Source organism: Cryptomeria japonica, chromosome 4 (assembly GCF_030272615.1).
Source record: "Cryptomeria japonica chromosome 4, Sugi_1.0, whole genome shotgun sequence".
NCBI classification, from domain to species: Eukaryota; Viridiplantae; Streptophyta; class Pinopsida; order Cupressales; family Cupressaceae; genus Cryptomeria; species Cryptomeria japonica.
The window spans coordinates 377,214,948-377,238,652 of record NC_081408.1 but is presented as its reverse complement, the minus strand read 5'-3'; the positions used below and the strand labels follow the sequence as shown (position 1 = coordinate 377,238,652).

At 35.9% G+C, this 23,705-nt stretch overlaps 1 protein-coding gene across 2 annotated transcripts in view; it reads right to left on the bottom strand.

Moving 5' to 3' along the window:
• LOC131047484 (starch synthase 3, chloroplastic/amyloplastic) overlaps window positions 1–23,705 on the bottom strand; it is a 302,898-nt gene that overhangs the window by 183,607 nt on the left and 95,586 nt on the right. For both annotated transcript variants that reach the window (XM_057981392.2, XM_057981391.2), the window contains one exon: window positions 18,111–18,220. In XM_057981392.2, coding sequence (XP_057837375.2) covers window positions 18,111–18,220 — 110 coding nt within the window. The remainder of the gene's footprint in view (window positions 1–18,110; window positions 18,221–23,705) is intronic.

Genomic DNA, 23,705 nt, shown 5'->3' with positions numbered 1-23,705 from the left:
ATTTGTTAATTAATAAACATGTCTTCTACTTCTACCCTTGAAGATAAAACAACAAATGAAATATTGACCAAGAAAAATCCTATTGTTTTGCATCTTAGGGCATTTGGGTATGAAACATGTGTTCATAAGTATATAGAAAAACAATATAAGCTGGACTATAAAGCCAACAAATGTAAATAAATTGAAGTAGATAGGCTGCAATATTTAATATAATTTAATTTATGTATGTATGGCTGACCCCCTTGGAGAGTCACACCTCTTGGATGAAAAGACACTTTGGCAAGGTATATATAGAGGATGATTGAGAGTTAGAAAGCAAGCAATTTTTATTGAATAACATTCATACGAAGAGCAGATATAAAAAGAAATTTGAGCAGATTTACAGGATATATGTGAGCCGATTTATGTGAGATTTTTGAGCATCTATTTTGTGAGAAGAGAAGAAAAATTAAAGGAAGGCCATTGCAGATTTATGAGCAGAAATTGCTGAAGTTATAAGAAGATTTGAGAAGGTGAATTAGAGCTGATCCAAGAAGAATTCCAAATAATTATTATATTGCTATCTTGAAGGTTGGTGCCTCTCATTGAAAGAGATTGGTGTCTCTTGCTGGGTTGGTGCCTAGTTGTAGGGGATTGCTGTCTCATGTGGGTTGGTACCTACAAAGCTTTGTAAAGAAGATTTCATTTTGCTAAGGCTGGATTTGGATGGTAGATCCAAGAAGCTATTCGCCGTAGTTTTCTCCCGAAAGGGTTTACACATAAAATCTCGTCTCTTATATTTGTGTGGATGTTATTGGTTGCCTCATTGTCAATACTAAACCTTTAATAAGTAAAATATTGTCTTATACTGATCTAACACCCCTCTAAGTATAAGTTTGTGTATTCTTCAATTGGTATCAAAGCGAGGTCCTTCGCGAAGAGCCTAACCACTTGAAGGAAGATCTCAAGAACACACATGGCATGCCAAGAAGGTTTCTCTTCAAATCGAGCTACATTGTTCGAGGAACTAACTTTGGAGCATAAGGATGTACACTTTTTTAATGGCTCTTGGATTTGATATAATGGCAATCGATTGTGGATGGCTATGAAGCACTGTCTCCTCCACCAGCGGATCAAGCCAAAAAGAGGGCATGTGAAAATAAAACTAAAGAAATGAGTGCAATTCTATGTGGCCTACCTAAATCGGAATTTTTCAAAGTTATGCAATACAATCAACAAAAGAAATCTAGGACAAGCTTCAAAAAACCTATGAAGTAGATGATAAAGTAAAGAAGACCAAGCTTGTAATGTCCCCATTTTTATGCCTTACTATTCTGCTCGGGTCTGTCTGTTTTTAGGGTTTCTTGGAGGTTTCCAGTTTCGCAGGGAGTGTTCCTATATTCTTGGTGGGCTTGATTCTCAAATTTAACAAGTTTTGTCAATTGTTGCTATTTATTGTAAGTGCTTGCATGCTACCAATCATTCTAGGTTTCTCTAGGTTTGTTTTGTTTGGTCCCTAGAGAACACTACTATATATACTAAGTGCTTGCATGGCACCAATCTTTCTAGGCTTTTTTGGGTTTGTTCTCTTTGATCCTGAAAGAACACTACTATTTAAAGTAAGTGCTTGCATGGCGCTAATCTTTCTGGGTTTTTTGGGGTTTGTTCTCTTTGGTCCCCAAAGAACACTACTATTTATGGTAAGTGCTTGCATGGCACTTATCTTTTTGGGTTTGTTCTCTTTGGTCCTCGAAGAACATTTCTATTTATAGTATGAGCTCATGTTAGCATTAGTTGTCACCTTACAGATTCAGTTGGTTCTAAGAGTGTTACTATTTTGGGATAGTCAGTGATTGCGTTGATGATCTTGATGACTTATGGTCCTCGGAGAACACTACTATTTATAGTATGAGCTCGTACCGGCATCAGTTATATTTTGACAGCTTCAATTGGTTTAGGCAATGTTACTATTTTGGGACACTTAATGATTACATTGATAATGATATCTTGACGAATTATGGTGTTTTGAGGTATTGTTTAGATAACGTTGAAGTAAAGTTAAATTTTAACTTAACATTATTTAAATTTAATAAAGTAACTTTATATTGGTGCCTAGGGAGTTACAAGGTTTAAAATTATTTAATTGTGTGCTTTTAGAAGTGGGCGTTGACATAGGGAGACATAAGGAGTTCATAAATTTAAAATTAATTGATTGCACAACCTTGATTAGGGCAATGAGCTTGGAGTTTATAAAAAGGAATTTTGGAGCTCATTTGCTCTATGTTGAAGTTTATTATCTTTTGTCTAAAAACCCTTGTAGTTCTGGAGATTGGACTTGGTTTATCTCAACCTTCTTGAGGGATGAAAACCTTCTTGGAGAAGATTGGCTCCAGTGGTGAAAGATTTACCCTGGCTAATATTTGGCAAAGTCACTCAGATTTTGCATTGGAGATTAACGATTGGATTTTGGTAACCGGTGAAGACTTCTTTCAAGACAAATTTCTATGATTAAGGTTTGGCAAGTTGTTTGTATTTGGACACCCTATTCTTCTTGGTATTAGCAATTCATTATGTGTTTTATCTCGGGCGTAAGGATTTGATAATTGTATTGTGTGCTTTGAGGGATTCTAATGGTGAGCCATTGGTGATTTATTTTCAATGAGCATTTTGCCCTAGGCATGTGGAGTGGTAACCCTAGGCGTGGAGTTTTTAATATTCTATTTGCAAACTTATGTATCTCTTTATCAGTGCATGGGCAACCATCACGTGGCTCTCTATTTTGATTAATGCTGGAATATTTACAAGAATTTGGAGGTAGTTTCGAGTTAGAAGCTTCTTTTGTAGCACTGTGGGATTCTTCCCTTCATAAGCATGAGTTTAGAGGGACAGGTTGTGGCCCTAAACTGAATATCTTGCTGCTCTTCATTCCCTTAAGATCCAGCACAGTGAGAAGTGGACAGTTTGAGGGCAATTTGGTGCTGCTTGTGGACACTTTCATTGGATGAGTTGAAGAGTGGAGAGTTCGTGGCAACCAATCTTATCTACATTGAGTCTCCCATGTTCATTTCAAGTGCTGTTTGGAATTTCTGAGTACTGCAATACAGTTTGCAGACTTATATCCGAATTGAATCTTCTAAGTAAACATTGTGATTTATTGTTCTGCTGTTTATATTTCTGAACATTGGCATCACTTTTAGATTGGTGCTTGCTAATGAAAGGTCAGCTGGTTAATTCATTGCCCTTGTAATATTTAATCAGTTATTAAGTAGTAAAGGATATTGATTTTTCAGTTGGGTACAAATGATAATTTGTATGACTCGCTCGATAAATGTTCTACTTTTCTGAGCAAAGAAGTTTATTTTCACACATATCATATGCTTCATAAATGTGAGTTTCAAACTCATTGCCAAACTGAAAAAAAAAACTACAGAAGAAACATCATAGTTCCTTAATGTAAGCAAACTGTTTGAAAATATGCCTGAAGACTAAACCATTGAAAGTGAAACGGAAAGAGCGCAAAAAATTGGTTGCCAACTAGGGTGGCCTCTTACAAAGCTCCAAACCCATAGGAGACAATTTGAGAGTATGAAGATAAAGGACGAAGAAAATATTGCAGCCTATCTACTTCACTTTATCTTCTAAGAGGGGGGGTGAATTGGTATAAGACAATCTTTTACTTAAAACTTTAGTAATCACAATGAGGCAATCAAAAAAATACACACAAATAAGAGACAAGATTTCAAGTGGAAACCCTTTCGAGAGAAAACCGAGGTGAATAGCTGCTTGGATCTACCATCCAAATCCAGCCTCGGCAAAATGAAATCTTCCTTACAAATCTTTGTAGGCACCAACCCACAAGGAACACCAATCCTCTACAATTGGGAACCAACCCAGCAAGAGACACCAATCTCTTTCAATGAGAAGCACCAACCTCCTGATCTCCTTACATAAAACGCACCAACCTTCAAGATACAATGTAATAATTATTTGGAATTCTTCTTGGATCAGCTCTAATTCACCTTCTCAAATCTGCTTATAATCTTCAACAATTTCCGCTCATTAATCTGGAATGATCTTCCTTTAATTTTTCTTCTCTTCTCACAAAATAGATGCTCAAAAATCTCTCATGAACATGCTCACATCTCTTGTAAATCTGCTCAAATATCTTTTTATTTCTGCTCTACATACGAATGATATTCAGTAAAAAATGCTTGCTTTCTAACTCTCAATCAACCTCTAAATATACCTTTCCAAAGCGCCTTTTCAACCAAGAGGGGTGACTCTCCAAGGGGGTCGGCCATACATACATAAAATAAATTTTATTTTATTTAGGAAACCCTACTATATGTGGGTGCCAACATGAAAAAGGGCCGGCCCCTTTAGTAATTAATTTGTTTGCAATTTAAACATGCAGAAATGGGGTGGCTCTATGAGGGGAGACATCCCAATTTTTCTAATTATATTTTCCATTTTTGAAGTCCTCCAAAGGGGTCGACCCCTTAAGTAATTAATTTGTTTGCAATTTAAACATGCACAAATGGGGCGGCTCTATGAGGGGGGTCATACCAAATTTTCTAATTATATTTTGCATTTTTGAACTCCAAAGGGGCTAGGCATGGGTTGGCCCTTGTAGAAAATAAACCATCACTTTTGCAAATTAATTATCTCCTCCTTGCCCAATGATATCTTGAAAATAGTGCCATAAATTTGGCACAATCTAACCTCTAATAATTTACCCACTAAATCCCTTTTACATCAATGGCATAAACCAACAATCTTCCCCTTTGTCATTGATGGCATCCCTGTAAAGAAATAATTTTGCAATGCAACAAAAACAAACTCTTCCCCCTCATTGAAATGCTCCCTCTTACTCTACTCCTCCCCCTTTGACATCAATGGCAAGGCTTTTAGAGGTTAAAATATAAACCAATGAATAGCTCCCTTTGAACACATGCTTATTCGAAAGAACTTACTGACTAGATGAGAGTGATATCACTCCCAATTTCTCCCTCAGGTACTCAAAATTCTCTTTTGGAAGGGACTTTGTAAAAATGTCCTCAATTTTTTCCTAAGTAGCATATCCCTTGCATACTAATTTCGCCTTGTTCTTCACAACTTGGCTACCCTCATTTAGCTTGTTCTTGAATACCCACTTAGTGCCAATCACATTCTTACCCTTGGGTCTTTGGGACAAGTTCCCAAATTTCATTCTTCTCAATTTGATCCAATTCCTCTTCCATAACCTTTATCCAATGCTTGTCTTCACTTGCTTCTGTAAAATTATTTAGTTCTATTTTGGAGAGCAAGCACAGGTTCGAATGTTTTGATGTACTAGCAAATCTCCTTCTCATCTGATTTTTTGTATTTTTGTCCCCAATAAAAAAAGGCTTCTGGATGATTTTATTGGACAAATCTGGATGGAGTCTTGGATGATGCCCTTGATGGTGTCCTTGATTCTCTTTGCTCAACTTCTCCATTATAAATTTCTTCAACTTCTTTTTTGCAATCTTCTTCTTGATGATCAACTTCTTGAGCCATTTCCTTATGCCTTTCTTCATTAACTCGCATTTGCACTTTCAGCAACTTTATGCATCTTTTATTATAACATTTGTAAGCTTTACTTCTTGTGGAATATCCAAGAAAGATGCCTTCATCACACCCAGAATCAAACTTTCCCAAGTCTTCATCATCTCTGCTTATACAACAGTTACTTCCAAAAACCTTGAAATACTTCACTGATACAAGCCTTCCATTCCAAAGTTCATATGGGTATCTATTGTTATTCACCCTAATGAAGATTTGGCATCAAATAGTTTGGACTCATTTAGCATGGCTCTTGCCATTCCTTGAACTATTCTATTTTTCCTCTCAAAAACTTCTTTTGTTGTGGAGTTCTTGCGGCATAATAATGCCTTCTTATTCCATGTTGTTCATAGAATTCTAAAAAGTCATTTGAAGTGAATTCTTCTATATCAGATCTTAGACATTGATTCTTAACCTAGTTTCATTCTCTACTAAGGCTTTGAATGCCTTAAGCCTCTCAAAAGCTTTATATTTTTCTTTTAGAAATGTAACCCAAGTCAACCTGGAATAATCATCAATTAATAGCATGATGTAGCTCTCTCCTTGCAAGCTTTTTGTCCTAGTTGGGCCACATAAATCAGTATGTATAAGTTCCAAAGGCTTTGATGTAGAGTACTCCTTTGATTTGAAACTTGTCCTTGTTTGCTTTCCCTATTGGCACTATTTGCAGGTAGTGTGAGGAGGCTTTGCTATTTTTGGCATGTCTCTTACGGATTTATTATTGCTGATCTTCACAATGTTGTCCCATTTCAAGTGTCCCATCCTCCTATTGCACAACCAACTCTCATCTTCTTGCCCGATATAACACTTTTCAAATCTGATTTAATTAAGGATGTAAAGATTATTGGCTGTTCTATATGCATCTGCTATCAATTTCCCATCCTTCTTAATCTAACATCCTTCAGGATGAAATGTGAGTGTGTGCCCTTGGTCACACATTTGACTCAAACTTAGGAGATTGTGCTTCAACACTTTAACATATAGAACATTCTTAGATTTTGTTTTTCCATTATCCAGACTAGGTGTGCGTTTTCCTTTTATATTTGTTGTAGCATTGTCCCCAAATTTAACTATCCCTTCACTCACTTTCAACAAGGTGAGAAATTTTCTATTGTCGTCATGTGGGTTGAACACCCACTATCTACATAACATTGGTCTTTCTCATTTTGAGCATGTAGGGCAACTTGTACAAGCATGGATCTCTCCTTCATTTCTTGCTTCTGCTTCTTCCAAACTTTTCTAAATTCCTTCATTTGCTTGTCAATAACATCCTCTTTCTTGTTTTGTCTTGGAGGTTGCACAAAATCACTTCTACAAAAACGCATTGCATGTCCAAAGTTGTTTCACTTGTAGCACATGATATTGTAGTCCATTAAAAGAGAAAATGAATTGTAGTTCCTCTTTAAGAAACCAAAATCATTCCTTGCGCAAACTATACAATCCACTACCTTATGACCAAACTGATTGCAAAAGAAGAAATGACCAAAGAAGGAATGATGGAACTTTTGCCTTGGTGGGAACAATCTTTTGAATCTCTCATTGTTGTCTTTGTAAGGGATTTTGTTCTTTTGTGAGATATTACTTCCTTCATTCTTGGTGCTATATTGATAGAGTTTTTGAGTACATCGGCATAGCCCTTAGACCTTACTTCATTCATCTTCTTTGGTAGTTCAGTAACCTAACTTCTGTCATCTTTGATCATTCTCTAAGTTTCCTTGAAGTCAAGACCAGTTTTGATAAAAGGTGAAATTTAGGAGTTGATAATTTCCTCCAAAATTCCAATACTCTTTTCAAACCTCATGCTTTGATTCAATTAATCATTAGATTTCTCCAATTGCTTCCTTAATGATTAAGGAAACAATTTCAAGGTCTAATTTCTCACAATACAATTCCTTTACTTTAGTTGATCTCTTACGACTTCTTCAATTCATTTTGCCTCCATTTCAATCTTCAGGTCCATGATCATTCATTTCAATTCTTCAATATTTTGAGATAGCTTTTCCTTAGATTCATTGTCCTCTTGAATTTATAGTTTTAGGTTTGAATTCTTCTTCATAAGCTTCTTGATTTCAACTAGGGCACAAATGAGTTCTTCCTCCAGGTCTACTATGGTATCCTCTTCTCCTTCTAACTCCTCTTCCTTTTATTTGTCTTCACATTCTAAGGCATCATCTCTTGTTTCCATTTCCATGAATATATACTCTTCTCTACCACTATTGAAGAAGCTTCCATTGCTTTCTTTAAACGAGCTATTATCTTCTTGGATGTAAAGGCTCTTCTTATGCTTTTAGAAATTCTTCTTCTTTTCATGGTTCCCTCGTGTGTACTTTTTCTTGTTATGTTGATGTTTCCTTCCTTCTCTTTTTCTATAATCTTCTTCCTCTTCACTACTTTCACTCTCAGCATTTAGATACTTAGCAGCAAAATGACCTATATTACAGCAATGAAAGCATTTAAGAGTACACTTACCTTTGTGCTTGCAATATCATTTCTTGAGCTTCCTCACAAAGTGAGCTTCTTCTCCATCACTTGATTCAAGTTCTTTATTCTTCATCATCTTAGATGCTTTAAAAGAGGCTTCTTGCTTTGATGTCTTCTCCTACTCGGTCCTCATTTTGCATGCCATGAGAATCCCACGCAACTCATGATGCTTTGATTTCTTTGATGGTGGAAACTTTCGCATCAAATCTCATGGGGAGAGATCTTAATACCTTTTGCACAATTATTTTATCCTCAATCTTCTCTCCATGACCACAAATAGTGTTGATGATTTCATCCACGCAAAGCAGATAGGCTGCAATATTTTCTTCATCCTTCATCTTCAAACTCTCAATTGTATCTTGTGGGTTTGTAGCTTGGCCTTCTTCACTTTGTTATCTCCTTCATAGGCTTTTTGGAGCTTCTCCCACATTTCTTTTGTCGGTGTGCATTGCAAAACTTTGACAAATTTCGATTTAGATAGGCCACATGGAATTGCATTCATTGCTTTATCATTATTTTCACTTTCCCTCTTTTTGGCTTGATCCATCGATTGGGGAGATTGTGCCACATAAAAATCCACAACTGATTGCCATTTATCAAATCCAAGAGCCATTAAATAAACGTGCATCCTTATGCTCCAAAAGGCATAGTTAGTTTTGTCAAACAATATAGCTCAATATTAAGAGAAACCTTAGTGGCATGCCATGTGTGTTCTTGAGATCTTCCTTCAAGTGGTTAGGATATCTCTGAAGGAACTCGCTCTAATACAAATTGAAGAAACAAACAAACTTATACTGACTGAGAGGTATAAGAAAATCTTTTAGCTATTAAAACTTTAGTAATCAATTCGAGGCAATCAAAAACATCCACACAAATAAAAGACAAAAGATTTTACGTGGAAACATTTTTGGGAGAAAACCACAACAAATACCTGCTTGGATCTACCCTCTCAATTCAGCCTTACCAAAATGAAATCTTCTTTATAAAGCTTTGTAGGCACCAACCCATAGGAGACACCAATCCCCTACAATTGGACACCAACCCAGCAAGAGACACCAATCTCTTTAAATGAGAGGCACCAACCCCCTGATCTCCTTGGATAGAAAGCACCAACCTTCAAGATAACAATATAATAATTATTTGGAAGTTTTCCTAGATCAGCTCTAATTCACCTTTTCAAATCTGCTTATTATATTTGACAATTTCTGCTCATAAAACTGCAATGCTCTTCCATCATTTTTTCTTCTCACAAACTAAATGCTAAAAAAATCTCTCATAAATCTGCTCACATCTCTTGTAAATCTGCTCAAATATATTTTTATTTCTGCTCCTCATATGAATGATATTCAATAAATAATGCTTGCTTTATAACTCTCAATCAACCTTTATATATAACTTGCCAGAGTGCCTTTTCACCCCAAGAGGGGTGACTCACCAAGGGGGTCTGTCATACATACATGAAATAAATTTTATTTTATTTCGAAAACACTTCCATATGTGAGCGCCAACATCAAAAGGTGTCAGCCCCTTTAGTAATTATTTTTTTGCAATTTAAACACCCACAAAGGGGTTGCCTCTATGAGGGGGGTCTACCCAAATTTTTCAATTTTATCTTGCGTTTTTAAATTCCTCCAAAGGGGCTAGACATGGGTTGGCCCATGTAGAAAATAAACCATGTTTTTTGCAAATTAATTATCTCCTCTCCCTACAAAATTTTGAAAATAGTGCCATAAATTTGGCACAATCTAACCTCTAATAATTTAGCCATTGACATACCCTTTGACATCAATGACAATAAACCAGCAAAAATCATTGAAACATTCAATACAATCCAGCACAAATTCTTTAGAGGAAACCTGCAAATTGTCTGTCAAAATTCCTATCATATGGGAATTGAGAGAATGTGACAAAAAATTGGCACAATATATTGAACAGGGATCTCACAGAATTGTAAAACAATGTAATTACCACCCCTAATTTTAAGTGGACAATCTGACAATGCAAACAACAAGCTTCTTTTTATAAGAAAATCTGATTGGAATCTTTTCAAATATCATTCAATGTTCTCTTACAAAGTTCTTGAAAATTTTGACATTCACACAAGCATTATAGCATGAACTAATAACACAACTGAACCCACTATCTAAGCATCAAAATATCTCATGATATGTAACATGATATAGCTAATTAGACTTGCTACGGTAGTGTGAAATACTGTGGCTGGTCATAAATTTCTGTTAATAATTTTTTATTGATAACATCATAGAAAATTGGTGTATACAAGATAGCACCTTTCAGCATTTAAATAACATAGCATTGTTCAAAATAATAACAAGTTATTTGAGATTGGGATTCCTCCCATAGTATGTTGGTTAAGTGGCGGTGGTGTTGTTGTAACCATCAAGGTTCAAACCCCTCTGGGCCATTGTAATCACAGGCTTGTGCCTTCACTGATCCAATGTGCTTGCAGATTTGAGCCTTAGCCCTACTAAATGCAGATGAGGTCCCCTGTTTGTGGCCTCACCGGTTCATAGCTCTAGGTCTGTAATGTCCCCTTCTCCGCAATGATTAGTTCAATTGGCCGTTAGCCTATTTCAAAGGCCTGTAGGCTAGTCGGGAGAAGAAATTAGGGTTTCCTATTTTCTAGGAGGATTCTTTGGTATTTTCAAGGGGTGTATGTGGGAGTTTGATAGTTTGGACCTTGGATTCCTTTTGGGTTTTCAGAGAGCTTCAAGATGGTTCGACATGCATTTGCATCGGGTGACTTTTTTCGAACTTACTATTTTTAGTAAGTGCGACGACTGCTCAGAATGTGGTTAAAATCACTTTGGAAACACTTAATATTTTTAGCAATATGCTATTTTTAGTATGTACTATTTTTAGCAGTTTTATTTTTAGCAGGATGTCAGTAGGCCTGTTCAGATGGCTATTTCTGGCAAGTCAGTTTGAGCAATTGGTCTTCCAAGCATTTTTTGGTGCTATTCTTGGCAAGGATTCTTCAGCTCAATTCAATGACTATTTCTGGCAGGGCAATTCTCTCAGCTCGTTTCCCCATATCCTTGGAGCTTGTTTTGGTAGGTTCAGTATTTGATGATAAATGGTGTTTTAAATTAAATTATAGCTTAAGGCAAAGGTTGGACGATTTATTTTAAAGGGATTGCTTAAGTTATATTGATATCTAAGTCATTTCCTTAATTATATATTGGGTGATTTATTGTTGAGGAAAAACACTGTATAAAGTGAAATATTAATAAGGCAAGATGGGCGCCTTATGGAGAAATAAGTTAATTTTATAATATATTTCACTTATCTACCTTAGATGCCACATTATGATTTTATTGTCATTTTTAGAAAGTATATTTGCTCCTATGAGAAGGTCGATTTGGAGAAAGGAGAAATGAAATGTAATTTCAAAATAATGTGAAGTGAATGTGCATTTGGGTTTGGCATTCATTTGGAGGGAATGTGAATTTGAATTTGGAGACACAAAGTCTATAAATAAGAGTGTTGGGCTCTTGTTTTTGGTATCCAAGAATTTTTATAATGAAATGCTGCCAAAATGCAGAGTGAAAACTTTGGGGAACGCTTACCTCCTAGCCATAGCTTGATTTCTTGCTTGCAATACAGGAACTAGTCGAGCCAGAGACTGCTCTTCATTCAGAGGAGTGGATTGAAGATAATGTTGTAGATTTATATATTAGATTTCTGATTTTTGGGAGTGTTGTAGTGTGTTCTTGTTGCTAGTCGCGGAGTGTGTTGAGGTGGATTTTAGGTCGCAGGTCTCAGTGTGTCATTCTCCTCATTCTAGGTATTTCATCTTTCTTTCTTTATGGTTTAGGCAATTCACTTTGCAATTTTATAGAGCTTAAAATGGTGTTTTGGATATTATTTTTGCAAAATCATACCTTCGCTGGTCGTACCATGTGGCTGGGTCTTTGGATTGCGTGCATTAATTATTGGGGTCGGTTTGCCATGTTTTGTTGTCCTAGGAATGATCGCCTACCTCCTAGTGATCATTTGCTTTCAGTTTCGTGTCATTTGGTTAAGAATTGGGTGAGTTGTGAGTGTTTTAGTGGGATTTGGTGTTGCTGGTCTGTGTATTTTCAGCGTGCTGGGAGTATATCAGAATTAGAGTTTTTGGTGTTTGGAGTTGGTTTTGGGGTGTGAGAATTCATTGGTGTGAAAAGAAAGGACTTGGTTTCATTTGCAGTTGTTGGTCATGTTATTGCACTTGGTTCATCACTCTTATATGCTATGATTCATATTGTAATGGTGGTAGTAGTACTAACAGCAGTTTCTATTGTTCTTTCTTGTCCCATTGCATAAGTGGAAAAGGCTAGCCTTGCCGCCTATCTTTGGAATACTGATTTTCCTTAAATTGTAATCCATATTGTACATTGTAAAGCTGGTTAGTAATACTAACAGCTATCTAATTGAATTATTGCTCTTAGTCCCATTGCATAAGTGGAAGAGGTTGGCTTTGCCGCCTATTTTGAATATTGTAATACTATCCTCCCGCTACATAAGCGGTAGAGTTGATTGTAATTTCATTTCTAGTCCTCTCGCTGAACAAGCAGTTGATTGATTGCATTCTTTAGTTCTTTAGCTTGTTCTTGGCTGGTTTACCACCAAGTGATTGCATTGTTTTCATTATCCCGCTGTATAAGCGAAAGGGGCTGGCTTGCCGCCCGAAAATTGTAATCATTTTCAGTTATTGGCATCTAACGATCCCCTTGACACTGTATGCTCTCACCCTCCCAGATTGGTCTCTCGGTGATCAAAAAGTAAAGGGTTACTTTCAGCAGCATTTGGTTTTCATTTCCTAACCATAACAAGTGTTGTGTTGAATGTAATTGTGAAAAAAATTTGGGGAAAATTAAGGGGATATTACAAGGTCTAAAAACCTTTCACATGGTACCAAAGAGCATATCGTGCCAATGTCACCAGACATGTTTTTTTTTATTTGAGAGAGGAAATGATCAATATACTGTCCAAACTACTGAAATCAAAAACTCCAGGTTGCTTCAATATGACAGGAGCAAATGATCACAAATCACCATGAATACACCATCATTGTTGGGTTGATTCTCCATCATCAAGACACTTCTTCAGATTGTTTCCAAGCTAGAACAGGGGCTATTTAAGGTTTGTTTGACTGTAATGATGCACCATATTCACCATACACCTATTTTACTACCTTTTTGAAACATACCCATTTAAATGTACTTTTTACTAGCAAGATCCTAATTCTTTTTACTAGAAAAATCTTCTAACACCCAATTAAGCTACCACTTTTACATCTCATATCTCTTCAAGTAGTATCTTCAAATTCCAGTCAACCTACTCATCTAAGTGGGGATCAACACATCAAACCCATTCTTATTGTATTATGCAGGCATTGACCATTATAAGGCTAGGTTCATCAAGATATAGCCAAAAAAGTACACAATTGCCATTTTATTGCATTTTGATTACATAGTTATATTTAATTTTAAGGTTTATATATTGAGCAACATAGACTGGCTTCCCTCATATGATTGACTTAAAGTAAAGAATAAGTTTAATCTATGAAACCTGATCACACAAAGAAACCTTACAATATTGAATCATCACCATTATGAGGTACAAGAACTGATGTCAATTGCCATGAAAATTATCACCACTATCCACATCAAGGTATGAAATACTAGCAATTACACAAATTCCTAGACTTCATTTTTTATAAAAAAGTCATCTACTATCCAATGCTTATTATATGATGATGACAATATATGCAATGACCCAAAGCTTTTGGCTTAATTTTTTGATGAAAGGGAAAAGAATTGGAGTTGTCGTCGAAGAGAAAGAATCTCCCCTAAATTTGTGTCATCATGACCTTCAACTACTTAAAGATTTGTAGCATCCCAACACAAGCTCCAACCATGAATTGGTATTGTTGTCACAAAAGTTTGCACCCCTGTTGAGCTATCAACTCAACAACCTAGTGAAACATGGAAACAACCCCGAAGTGTGGGACCTTGAGCAATGGTGTTGAATCTCCAGAGAAGGATGGCTTCCTTCTCAATCAAAGTGCAGGTATTGAACCAACTCAACACAAATTCTACTTCTAAACCTATCCTAACAGCTTGTAGAGGAAAAGGGAAGAAGGAAATGCTAAAATGAAAGGAAGTGATACACCAAGATAAGAGATGTTCCTCTCCCCACCCTAAGATGACACAAAGAATCGATTGAAATACCATGGAGATGAACAAACTTTAGTTGCATGAATGACCCCAAATGCATGTATGGAGGTTAAAATTTGTTGAATGTGAAAGGGGACAAGGTTTCCCACAAGTCACACTCAGAAACAAGTTAACACAACATATATGTGAGAGAAAGCCACAAAACATACACTTATCATGAAGGTAAGAAAACATACACAGAATGCATTAGTCGAAAAGATGCAAGAATGATGATTTCAATTCATTCTCAGGCCAATGGCCAAACTTACAATTGCAGAAATGCAAGAAAAATACAAATCTTCAAGAGAAGTGAAAGAGCAAAAGGTAGCTCAAGACATCGGGGAGAGAACCCCTTATAATGAGGCTTAACAGCCTATATATAGCAAACTAGTCGTAGAGGAGAAACAAATGGTCAAGTAGAGGAAGCCTTGACCCTAGCGTTGAAAGATGCCGATTGAGAATCTGATCCAATCTGAAGTTTATTTGTTTGCTCTCAAATCTTTGACCAGAGAATTGTTTTATTGGTTTAAGGTGAATTTTGATGATTTTTTAGTTTTTGGGGTTTTGCTTGCTAATTAAGAGGGAGTGTTGATTTTAATTAGGGAATGGCGGATTCCAATTGCCTTGGGCAACATTGGAATCCGCCCAAAGGGCTGGCCCTTTTCCTCAAACGTGTAGGGCAGGGCCCTATACCTCACGACAACATTAAACCTCACGCCACACAACTTAAATCCCACACCACATACTCAACGTGTTGATAAAATAGGGCCGAGCCTATTCACAAGGCAATTGCTAAAAGGGAAAAATATAATTAAAGATAATTATAAGGAAAGCCGACCTATCTAAAGGCTTCGCTCCACATATAAGTAATTGTCAAACCTCATTGTTATTCACTCATTTATCTCTCCATGCGAAATATACCTCTATTGACTGCGAAGGTTAAAGAAGCTAACATATCCATACTTCGGTACACTATAGCAGAGCATCTCTAAGTTTGGCGAAGCACATTCAGAAATCTGTGAATCATCATTAGGAGTCAGCAAACTTTTGTGGATGCACAGCGAATTCCTTGAAAGCACAGCAAACCCTTCTTGAAGTTCTGCAATCTAGGTTAAAGGGGCAGCAAACATCAACGAAGTGACAGCAACCATCATTCATGTGACAGCAAGCAAATCTTTAAGGCAACTACCTCAATCTGCCATCATTCTTGTGATAGCAACGTCTACATCTTCAAATACTTGAGATAAGTGTTGTAATGATTACATGACTATAATCCATAATCAGATCTGAGGATCTTTTCTGGCTAGGTTTTTCCTCCTTGGAGGTTTTCCCAGGGTAACTGTGTCTTGTTCTCATTTTGTTCATTTCTATGTTGTCACTAATTTCTAAATTCTTTCAGCTAATCAAACTAATTAGAAACTAAATATAAATTCTGAGTTTATATCAATCTGAAAGTGTTAAAATAACAGCTTTATCTCCTTAAAAGAGAAAAACCAAAATCGCAGTATATGATTTATCTACTCTATGCATTTATTTATTATCAATATCGAATCTGATCTCCTTATATGAGATTCAAGCCTTCGTTTATTTGTTTCCCTTTGATGCGATTGTCTGATTGGATAAGATAAGTGTTGGATGCAGATTACCTTTCCTTTGCTGATTATTGATTGCCCCCTGTAGGTATTAATATATCTGTTGTTTGTGTTTATTTAGAATGATAGATCGTTGTCTTTTAATTCACATATGGTCTATGTATTTGATGCAAAGGCAGACAGATCTGACATGCATCAGATCTGGTCTGCCACTATGTGTTTACTCAATAATTTAAATCATTGTTTATACATCATCTTTGTCTTATTAACATTATTTTTGCCTTATAATTACTCTATAAATAGGAATATTAATATTATGTAATATTTAGTGAATATTATATATTATTTTTTTATGTTTTAATTTTATTATCATTTATTATTGAATCTTAGTTGGAGAAAGGGACATTACATTAGGGTTGTACTTTTGACATCAAAAAACATGTTAAAATGTTTCTTTTTATTAAAAAATAACTTCCCCTAAGTGGTTTGATCCATTGAGGGTCTAATTCCTCATTAAAAGTGGCCATATTGTTAAGTTATAACTTCTAGGGAAATGTGCCAAGGGACCATTTTATAATTCATCATTAACTTTTATTAATCTTCGTTTTAATAAAGTTACTTTATAATTTTTCTAATTATAGAAAATGTAACTTTATAATGAATTATTATAAAGTCTATGTAACTTAAGCTCACCAAGGCCAAAAAGTGACTAAAAATAGACTCCTCTTGGTAAAGCCAATCATCCCCTAGCCTCTGTAATTGCATACAAAGATGGCTAGCAGGCAAAACTATGCAACTGAGTGATCACAGGAAAAATGGGGACATTACAAGCGTGCATAGAGGAATGTTAGTCTAGGAAGGCAGGGAAGTGCATAGACTTGATAGGGTGTGCATGCAAGCAACCTAGCCATACCCTGACAACGCAATCCCAAGAAGAAAAGTACTTTTAGAAGGTGGATTTCTTGACATTCCGAAGTCAGGGCATGCAAACATGACATGAAAGTCATCAAGTGACCATAAATAAGCATGGCCCTAGACTCCACTTGATGGCAACCCTACAAAAAGCATTAAATACACCCCTATATCTCCATGAATGAAAGTAGACCAATCGCAGGGGTTGGTGGAGCATTAAGAGCCTTGAGTGTTGATCATGTCATTTGGAAGTGTCGCAAGTCGGACGTTGGGCCCTACTACAAGGGGAGGGTAGTCGGGAACCTTGGAATTCCAGGATTTTGGGTTCAAGGAGGAAAAGGCTTGTAACCCCAGAATTTTGGGATTCTAGGTTCAAGAAGGAAAAAGCTTGGAACCCCGGAATTCCAAAATTCCGGGTTCAAGAAGGAAAAGGTTTGGAACCCTGAAATTCCAGGATGAGTTCAAGAAGGAAAAGGCTTGGAACCCTGGAATTTCGGGATTCCATGTTCAAGAAGGAAAAGGATTGTAACCTCAGAATTCCGGGATTCCAAGTTCAAGAAGGAAAAGGCTTGGAACCCCAAAATTCCAAGATTCCGGGTTCAAGAAGGAAAAGGCTTGGAGCCCGCCTCTTGACAACACTAAACATTTCATGATTCCATTGGTTTTGCCCTTGATCAACTGAGGCAGTGCTAGTCCATGGAACGTATCTCTAATCAGTTCTCATTGATGAACCAAGGGTGTCATAAAATGACAACAGGTACATTCCATGCTAATCTAGTTATAGTTCTCGATCTACATTAAATGCACACCAAATAAAGAATTGGCTTACCCACCATCCCAATCCTACCTAAACCAAATAGTTAACCCCCCACCCTCCCATCATCACATGCCCACTCTCGTCCCAGCATTTTCAAATGAGAACTCAATCTCCTTTTGGTTAGCATATTCTAGAGTGCTACAGCAGTTTAAAGCAATGTTTCGTATAATTAATGATTCAATACTGCAACAAAAGGAAATAATAATAAAGAAATATTCTCCTATGAAATTAAGTTTTAAGAGATTACTCTTTTCATATAATTGTAGAGACATGTACATACTGATCTTAATATATATGAACTGTCATATAACCATTTTTGAAACTTTACTTTAGATGTTAACTAATATTTCTACATCGCAGCGAAAATAAATATGTCCCTTCAATCATTACTTCAGATTTGAATTACATATTTGTAGTCCGGAAGAAGTTCAATATCACTGTGGCTTTTCAAATAGAGTCTAATATTCATACTAAAACAATAAGAAAAGAGTAGACAAGTTGAATGAGAAGAAAAATGCAAATTACCCATTATTCGGTTCAATAAAATATACAGATAAACCTTCCACCTTTCCATGCCAGACTTTGATTTGAGTACCTCCCCAATAGAATTCTTGCCTAAACTGCAGGTCACGCACCTACACAATGATGGAAGATTCCTTGTATCAACAACCAAGCTATGGTCGAAAATTTGATTGGATGCTGATTTAAGCAACAATAATTTTTCATGTATAATTTCCATCTGCTGAGTATTCTATAAGAAAAAAAACCAATAAATTTTTATCACTCTTTTGCATGAGGCTTGCTAATGCATCATGTTTCCAAAGAGTGTGTTTAACATGTGGCTATTCTCAAGCAAAAACTGCTAAAAGAAATGAACCATGTAACAGAACCATGTAGTAGAAGATCGCACGCAACTCGATGGGTAAAAATCTTGATAACTAGGGTGTACACATTGTTAGAAGCTTTTACATTTGTCATTGATATCAAGTTTACTTAGATGCATTCATGTTGATTAAATTTGCAGAACTTACAAAACCCTAGTGTGAACATCATAATCTGTGACAGTATGTTTCTACGGGTAGGCATATGATCATTGTGTCATCCTAGAGTTTTCTCTGCATTGGATCTGTTAGAATGACAAACAACAACAGGAAGTTGTGATGAAAAGAGAAAATTAATATGCATCAACTTTGGTTTCAGATTTATATTTTGATCAGATCGTGTCTTACCATTATTTCTTCTGCATTCTTGAAATATTCAGAAATGAATATTGTTGAAAAAGCAGAACTATATCTATGTGAAGTTTGCAGGCTTATAATGAATGTCAGTGTGCAAAATCTATTTAAGTTTGGTTGAAGGTTGATTAGTTTCAAAGTTGTTAAGAATGGTTGAAGATTAGTTGCCCCAACTATAACTGCCTCATCACCCATATGAATTAGCAACAACAAAGTTCTAAACACATACTGTTTGCATTGACAAGTGCCTCTGTATGAATCAGTTATACCCGTGGATCAGTTATACCTGTGTTTGATTAGTTTGTTGTTAACTACTCATTCGGGTAAAGTAGTTGTGCTCGTACCTGTATACAAACTACTCTCATTGTCTATTTATATGGAAACAATTTTGTGGTATTGAGTGTGTGTGTGTTGTTGTGTATAATGCTAGGAGAGTTATGAAGAGAAACCTGTAATAAAAATTGCAGAGTTGTGTATTGCTCAGAATGCTGAAACTTATGAACAAGAATTTGTAATAAAAATACCGAGTGTTGTGTTGATAAGAATGCTGATGGACTGATGAATAGAACCTGATCATTGCAAAATGCTGAGAGTATGCAAATCATAATGGAACGTTGAGGAGTGCTGTGATTATACAACCTACTTGTTTTGACATATCAAAACAGTGCTGTAAGTGTAAGTTGATTCAGAGTGTGAATAAGATCAGCCATGATAAATTATAATTCGTTTGATAAGGTTGCTCTGAGTTTTTGTGAACAGGAATTCTGAAGATTGCGGGACAGTACACAGTTTGGAAGAGTGTGTTTACAGATTGCATAAATTGAAATATATAAAACTGAACCAAATATCAGAGGGTTTATAGTAATCAGTTTGTAACAGTTTGACTGTAAGTTCATAATGCTTTAAAGTGTAACGGTGACAGGTTGTTCTGTTTGTGACATCCTTATGGTTGGTGCCTCAAGGATGTTGAGTCAGTGCTCAGCTTGTTGAGTGGTGAATTTGTAAGAGTTGGTGCTTTAACAAGGAGTTTGGTGATTCCTTAGGGTTGGTGCCCCTAAATTTTGTACACGTTATTTCTTTGTGAGGCTGGACTAGGACAGTAGATCCTAGCAGCACTTCTCAACGTGGTTTTTCACCCATTCTAGATTTTCCACGTATTTAATGTGTATTGTTCTCTCTGTGTGGTTGCATCTTTTTTAGTTACAGTTTTATATTTTGATAAGTTCATCAAAAATATTTTAATTGGTCAAAGATCTGAAATTTATATCTTCTACTGATTCACCCCCCCTCTCAGTAGAAGAATTGTGTTCTACACACATCATCAAATATTCATTATCTAAGAAACACAAAATTTAGTTCATTCAAAAAATAACTACCTGACTGAATCAATTGAAGATCATATTATATTCTAGAATACACCTTTCATGATGTTAGTTTCAAAGGGCAGGGAAATTGCTATAAAAGAATAAGTAGAATTTATTGACTGTTTTCAAGAGAACGCACTATCAATTGGTATGAAAGACATATCTACATACATGATTATAGCTAGTGGGAAAGTGGCTAGTCACTCAAGTTAACATGTGATCTGAAAACAGATCAGAAATTGAGTTACACTTTGGATCCATGACAATGTGGAGCACAGCTTGTAGAACACATTTTATTAAGGATGCAGAGATTCTTGGGCAGAAAATAGAGGTGTTTCTGGCCTTTGTGAGAAACTGTCAGTTCCAATAGGGAGTGATTACACAACCGCCAGTTCCAAAATGTGACATTTTCGTAACCAACTAGGCAATTACACAACTGCTTGATCACACCAAGTGCCGGTTTCTGTAATGTCGCAATTTTGGGGGTCTCTTACAGTGCAGTTGGAGCTGACTTTCAAGGTTTGTGTCAGCCAGTTCAGAGGAGTTTTTTGACATCACCAATGTGTGTAGGTGGTTTATTGGAGATGTCTAACACTTTCTTAAGGGATTTCGGACAATTTGTCCATACTTACTATTTATAGGAAGTGTCAGTTTTCAACATAGACTTGGCAGTTGGTAGAGTTACTATTTTTGTATAGACGGTGATTCCTTAATTTGATGATGTCTTGGAGACATAAGGTGTTTTGCGATATTGTTTTAGATAACATTAACTTGCTAAAATTAAATTTAATATTTAACTAACGTTATTTAATATAATAAAGTGACTTTATTGGCAACTTAGGGAGACATAAGGTGAATTTAAAAATTAAACTAAAAGGTAGCACATCCCTAATTAGAGCGTTGAGCTTGAAGTTACCAAAAGGTGTTTTGAAGCTCATTTAAGGTATGCTAAAGATTATGATATTATCTCTGGAAACTCATAGAGTTTCGGGATTGTTTGTTTCATCCTTCTGGAGGACGAAAAAACTTCTGAAGAAGATCAGCTACAATGGTGAGAGATCCACCATGGTTGATGTCGTGGGATTCAAACGGAGTCTCAGCGTGTGCAAATTTGCAGGTATTCTTTGTGATGAAATCTATTTATGTTTACAGAGGTTCTCAAAATCAGAAGATTGGCATTGAATGAAGAGTTTAGTTTTTGGGGATTTTATGGCATGAATAAGACAATTCTGATTTAGCACTAAAGACGAAAGAGAATATTAAATCAGAAAATAGTTTCTTGGAGTTTATTTTCTAAACACTTATTTTGGGCAAATGATACCATGTTCCATTGTTGTACACCATCTTTTATTTAACTAAGAATTTCTAAAAAGGTTGATAAGGGAAGCAATATTGAGAAGATAAGTAGGATGTGGCAAGGATGAATTAAATTGATTACTTTTTGCTGGGTTGAATGTTCTACTCTTCATCATTGGCGTGGTCTCCTTTCACTTAGACGCAACCCCAAAATAAATCAGTGCATGGTCACAAAAAGACAAGACAGGTCAGGACATGAGGCCAAAAGGGACAAATCATGGGCTGTAGGGAGCTGCTTAAAGATTAAATAATTTAATTCATGTTTGAAGCACCACTTCCAAGGAGCTGCCTATTTGAATAAAAATGGAGTAGAGTTGATTTGAATTCTTTTTGGTTGTTTAAGAGTTCTCTATTCTCACATGGCATTAAGAAAATTACCCATTGACAGCAATTTCAATTCCCATATGTGGCATGTGAGATTAATTCACTAAGTCGAAGCCTTGAATATTCAGCACTAGAAATAAAATTGCTGGACAACATGGAAATAAGAAGAAGTGGCATGCCTATGATGATGCATGAAGTCTTTGATGGATGCTATCCTTGCTTATAGAGTGACGCAAGTTTATGATCTGGTTAGAAGCTTGTTATTTCTGTCCAATGTTCCTTCATTACTGGCATTGTTAAATTGGAAGCCGAGCAATTTATGACAGATTGTGAGCAGCTAACCATTCATTACTGAGTGTATAACTCCAAACATCTAGTGTGAATGATAATTGAATTCCATGAAAAGAACTATGTCAACTAGACTGGGCATGACATTGAAGAAATCAGCTTGAAGGGTATGGCAATCAGAAATTAGTGTTAGCAGGGATCGAGGGAGGTGCAAGGCCATCATTCTCCTATTTACTGAATGAATTCCTTTGGTGCTTGCCAGTTTCAGAATAGACTTAAGGAGTGTAATGTCCCCTACCCGATTAACATAATTGATCTATTTCAATATACTAAAATTGAATGAGAGACTAATCATGAAGCCAGTCATTAATGTTCTTCAATTTATTAGTTATTAACAAGTGCTTATTTATTTTCCTCATTAGATGATTAATTTCATTATTCATAGTTCTTACTATAGATATCAGACCCTACTACTACTTCAGTTTGAAGGGAGAAGGGTCTATGTATGTTACCAAAGCACTTAAAGACCAAATACAATAGGTTCCCTCAAAGTTTACAGATCCAAGCCTTTACCTGTCTTGGGCCTATAACCTCAAGGCTTATGGGTCGTTGATCCCCACCCCATCTTGGAACTTAACCTATTGCTTGGATTTAGACTGCCCCTCTTTGGAACATCTCATTCCCATCTTCTTAAATCCTGATAGTAATAACAGGATTCAGACTATAAGTATACTAACTTCTCATGTATTATGAATATATAAGAAATTATGTATGACACTCATACATATTGCAGTCTATATTAATATTACTACTAAATTCTGCATAGCAACATTACTAGGCTTCATATATTAAGCATACATATTCAGCAAATTCCCATGCATACCACCAAGAACAAAGATGCTACTGCCTATAACTTAATAACAGTTCTGATCTGATCCAATCCATGGTGATGTTGCTGGATGCTTTGATTCCTTTCCTTTATATCTCTCAATGTGAGGGAGAGATCAAACCTCTTCATCATGCATGCCCTTTGGCAAGAGACACCCTTTCACCATTAGCACCTTTTGAAAGAGTGCAACTCTTCATTATTTCTGCCCTTTGAAAGGGACATAACCTTTCATAATCAGGTCTGCACTTCTTATTTAAATCAGATGTGCACTTCTCATTTCCCAAATTATCCCCCTCTCAAATAAAGTTCTCTTCTCCCTTTTATATCTAATTGTTGAGGGAGTCACAACTTTTCCTTCCATGTCTTTTGACCATTCATTAACTGAATTAAATTTTAATTAATTATATTCTTTTATATTTTAATTTAATTTTTAATATTTAAATTTTATTATTATTATTTATTATTAAATTATATTTCAAAGTGGGGACATTACAAGGAGGTTCAAATGGCATAAAATGGGATGTGATGAGCAGAGAAAGAATCAGTTTCAATTGCAGCAGTTTTGACCTCTATTGTAGCTTTCAGAGGTTTTGAGAGTCCTTGTCCTTTAAAATCAGAATTTGTATAATTCATTTCTCTGTAATATCCTTTGAGTGAGCTTGAG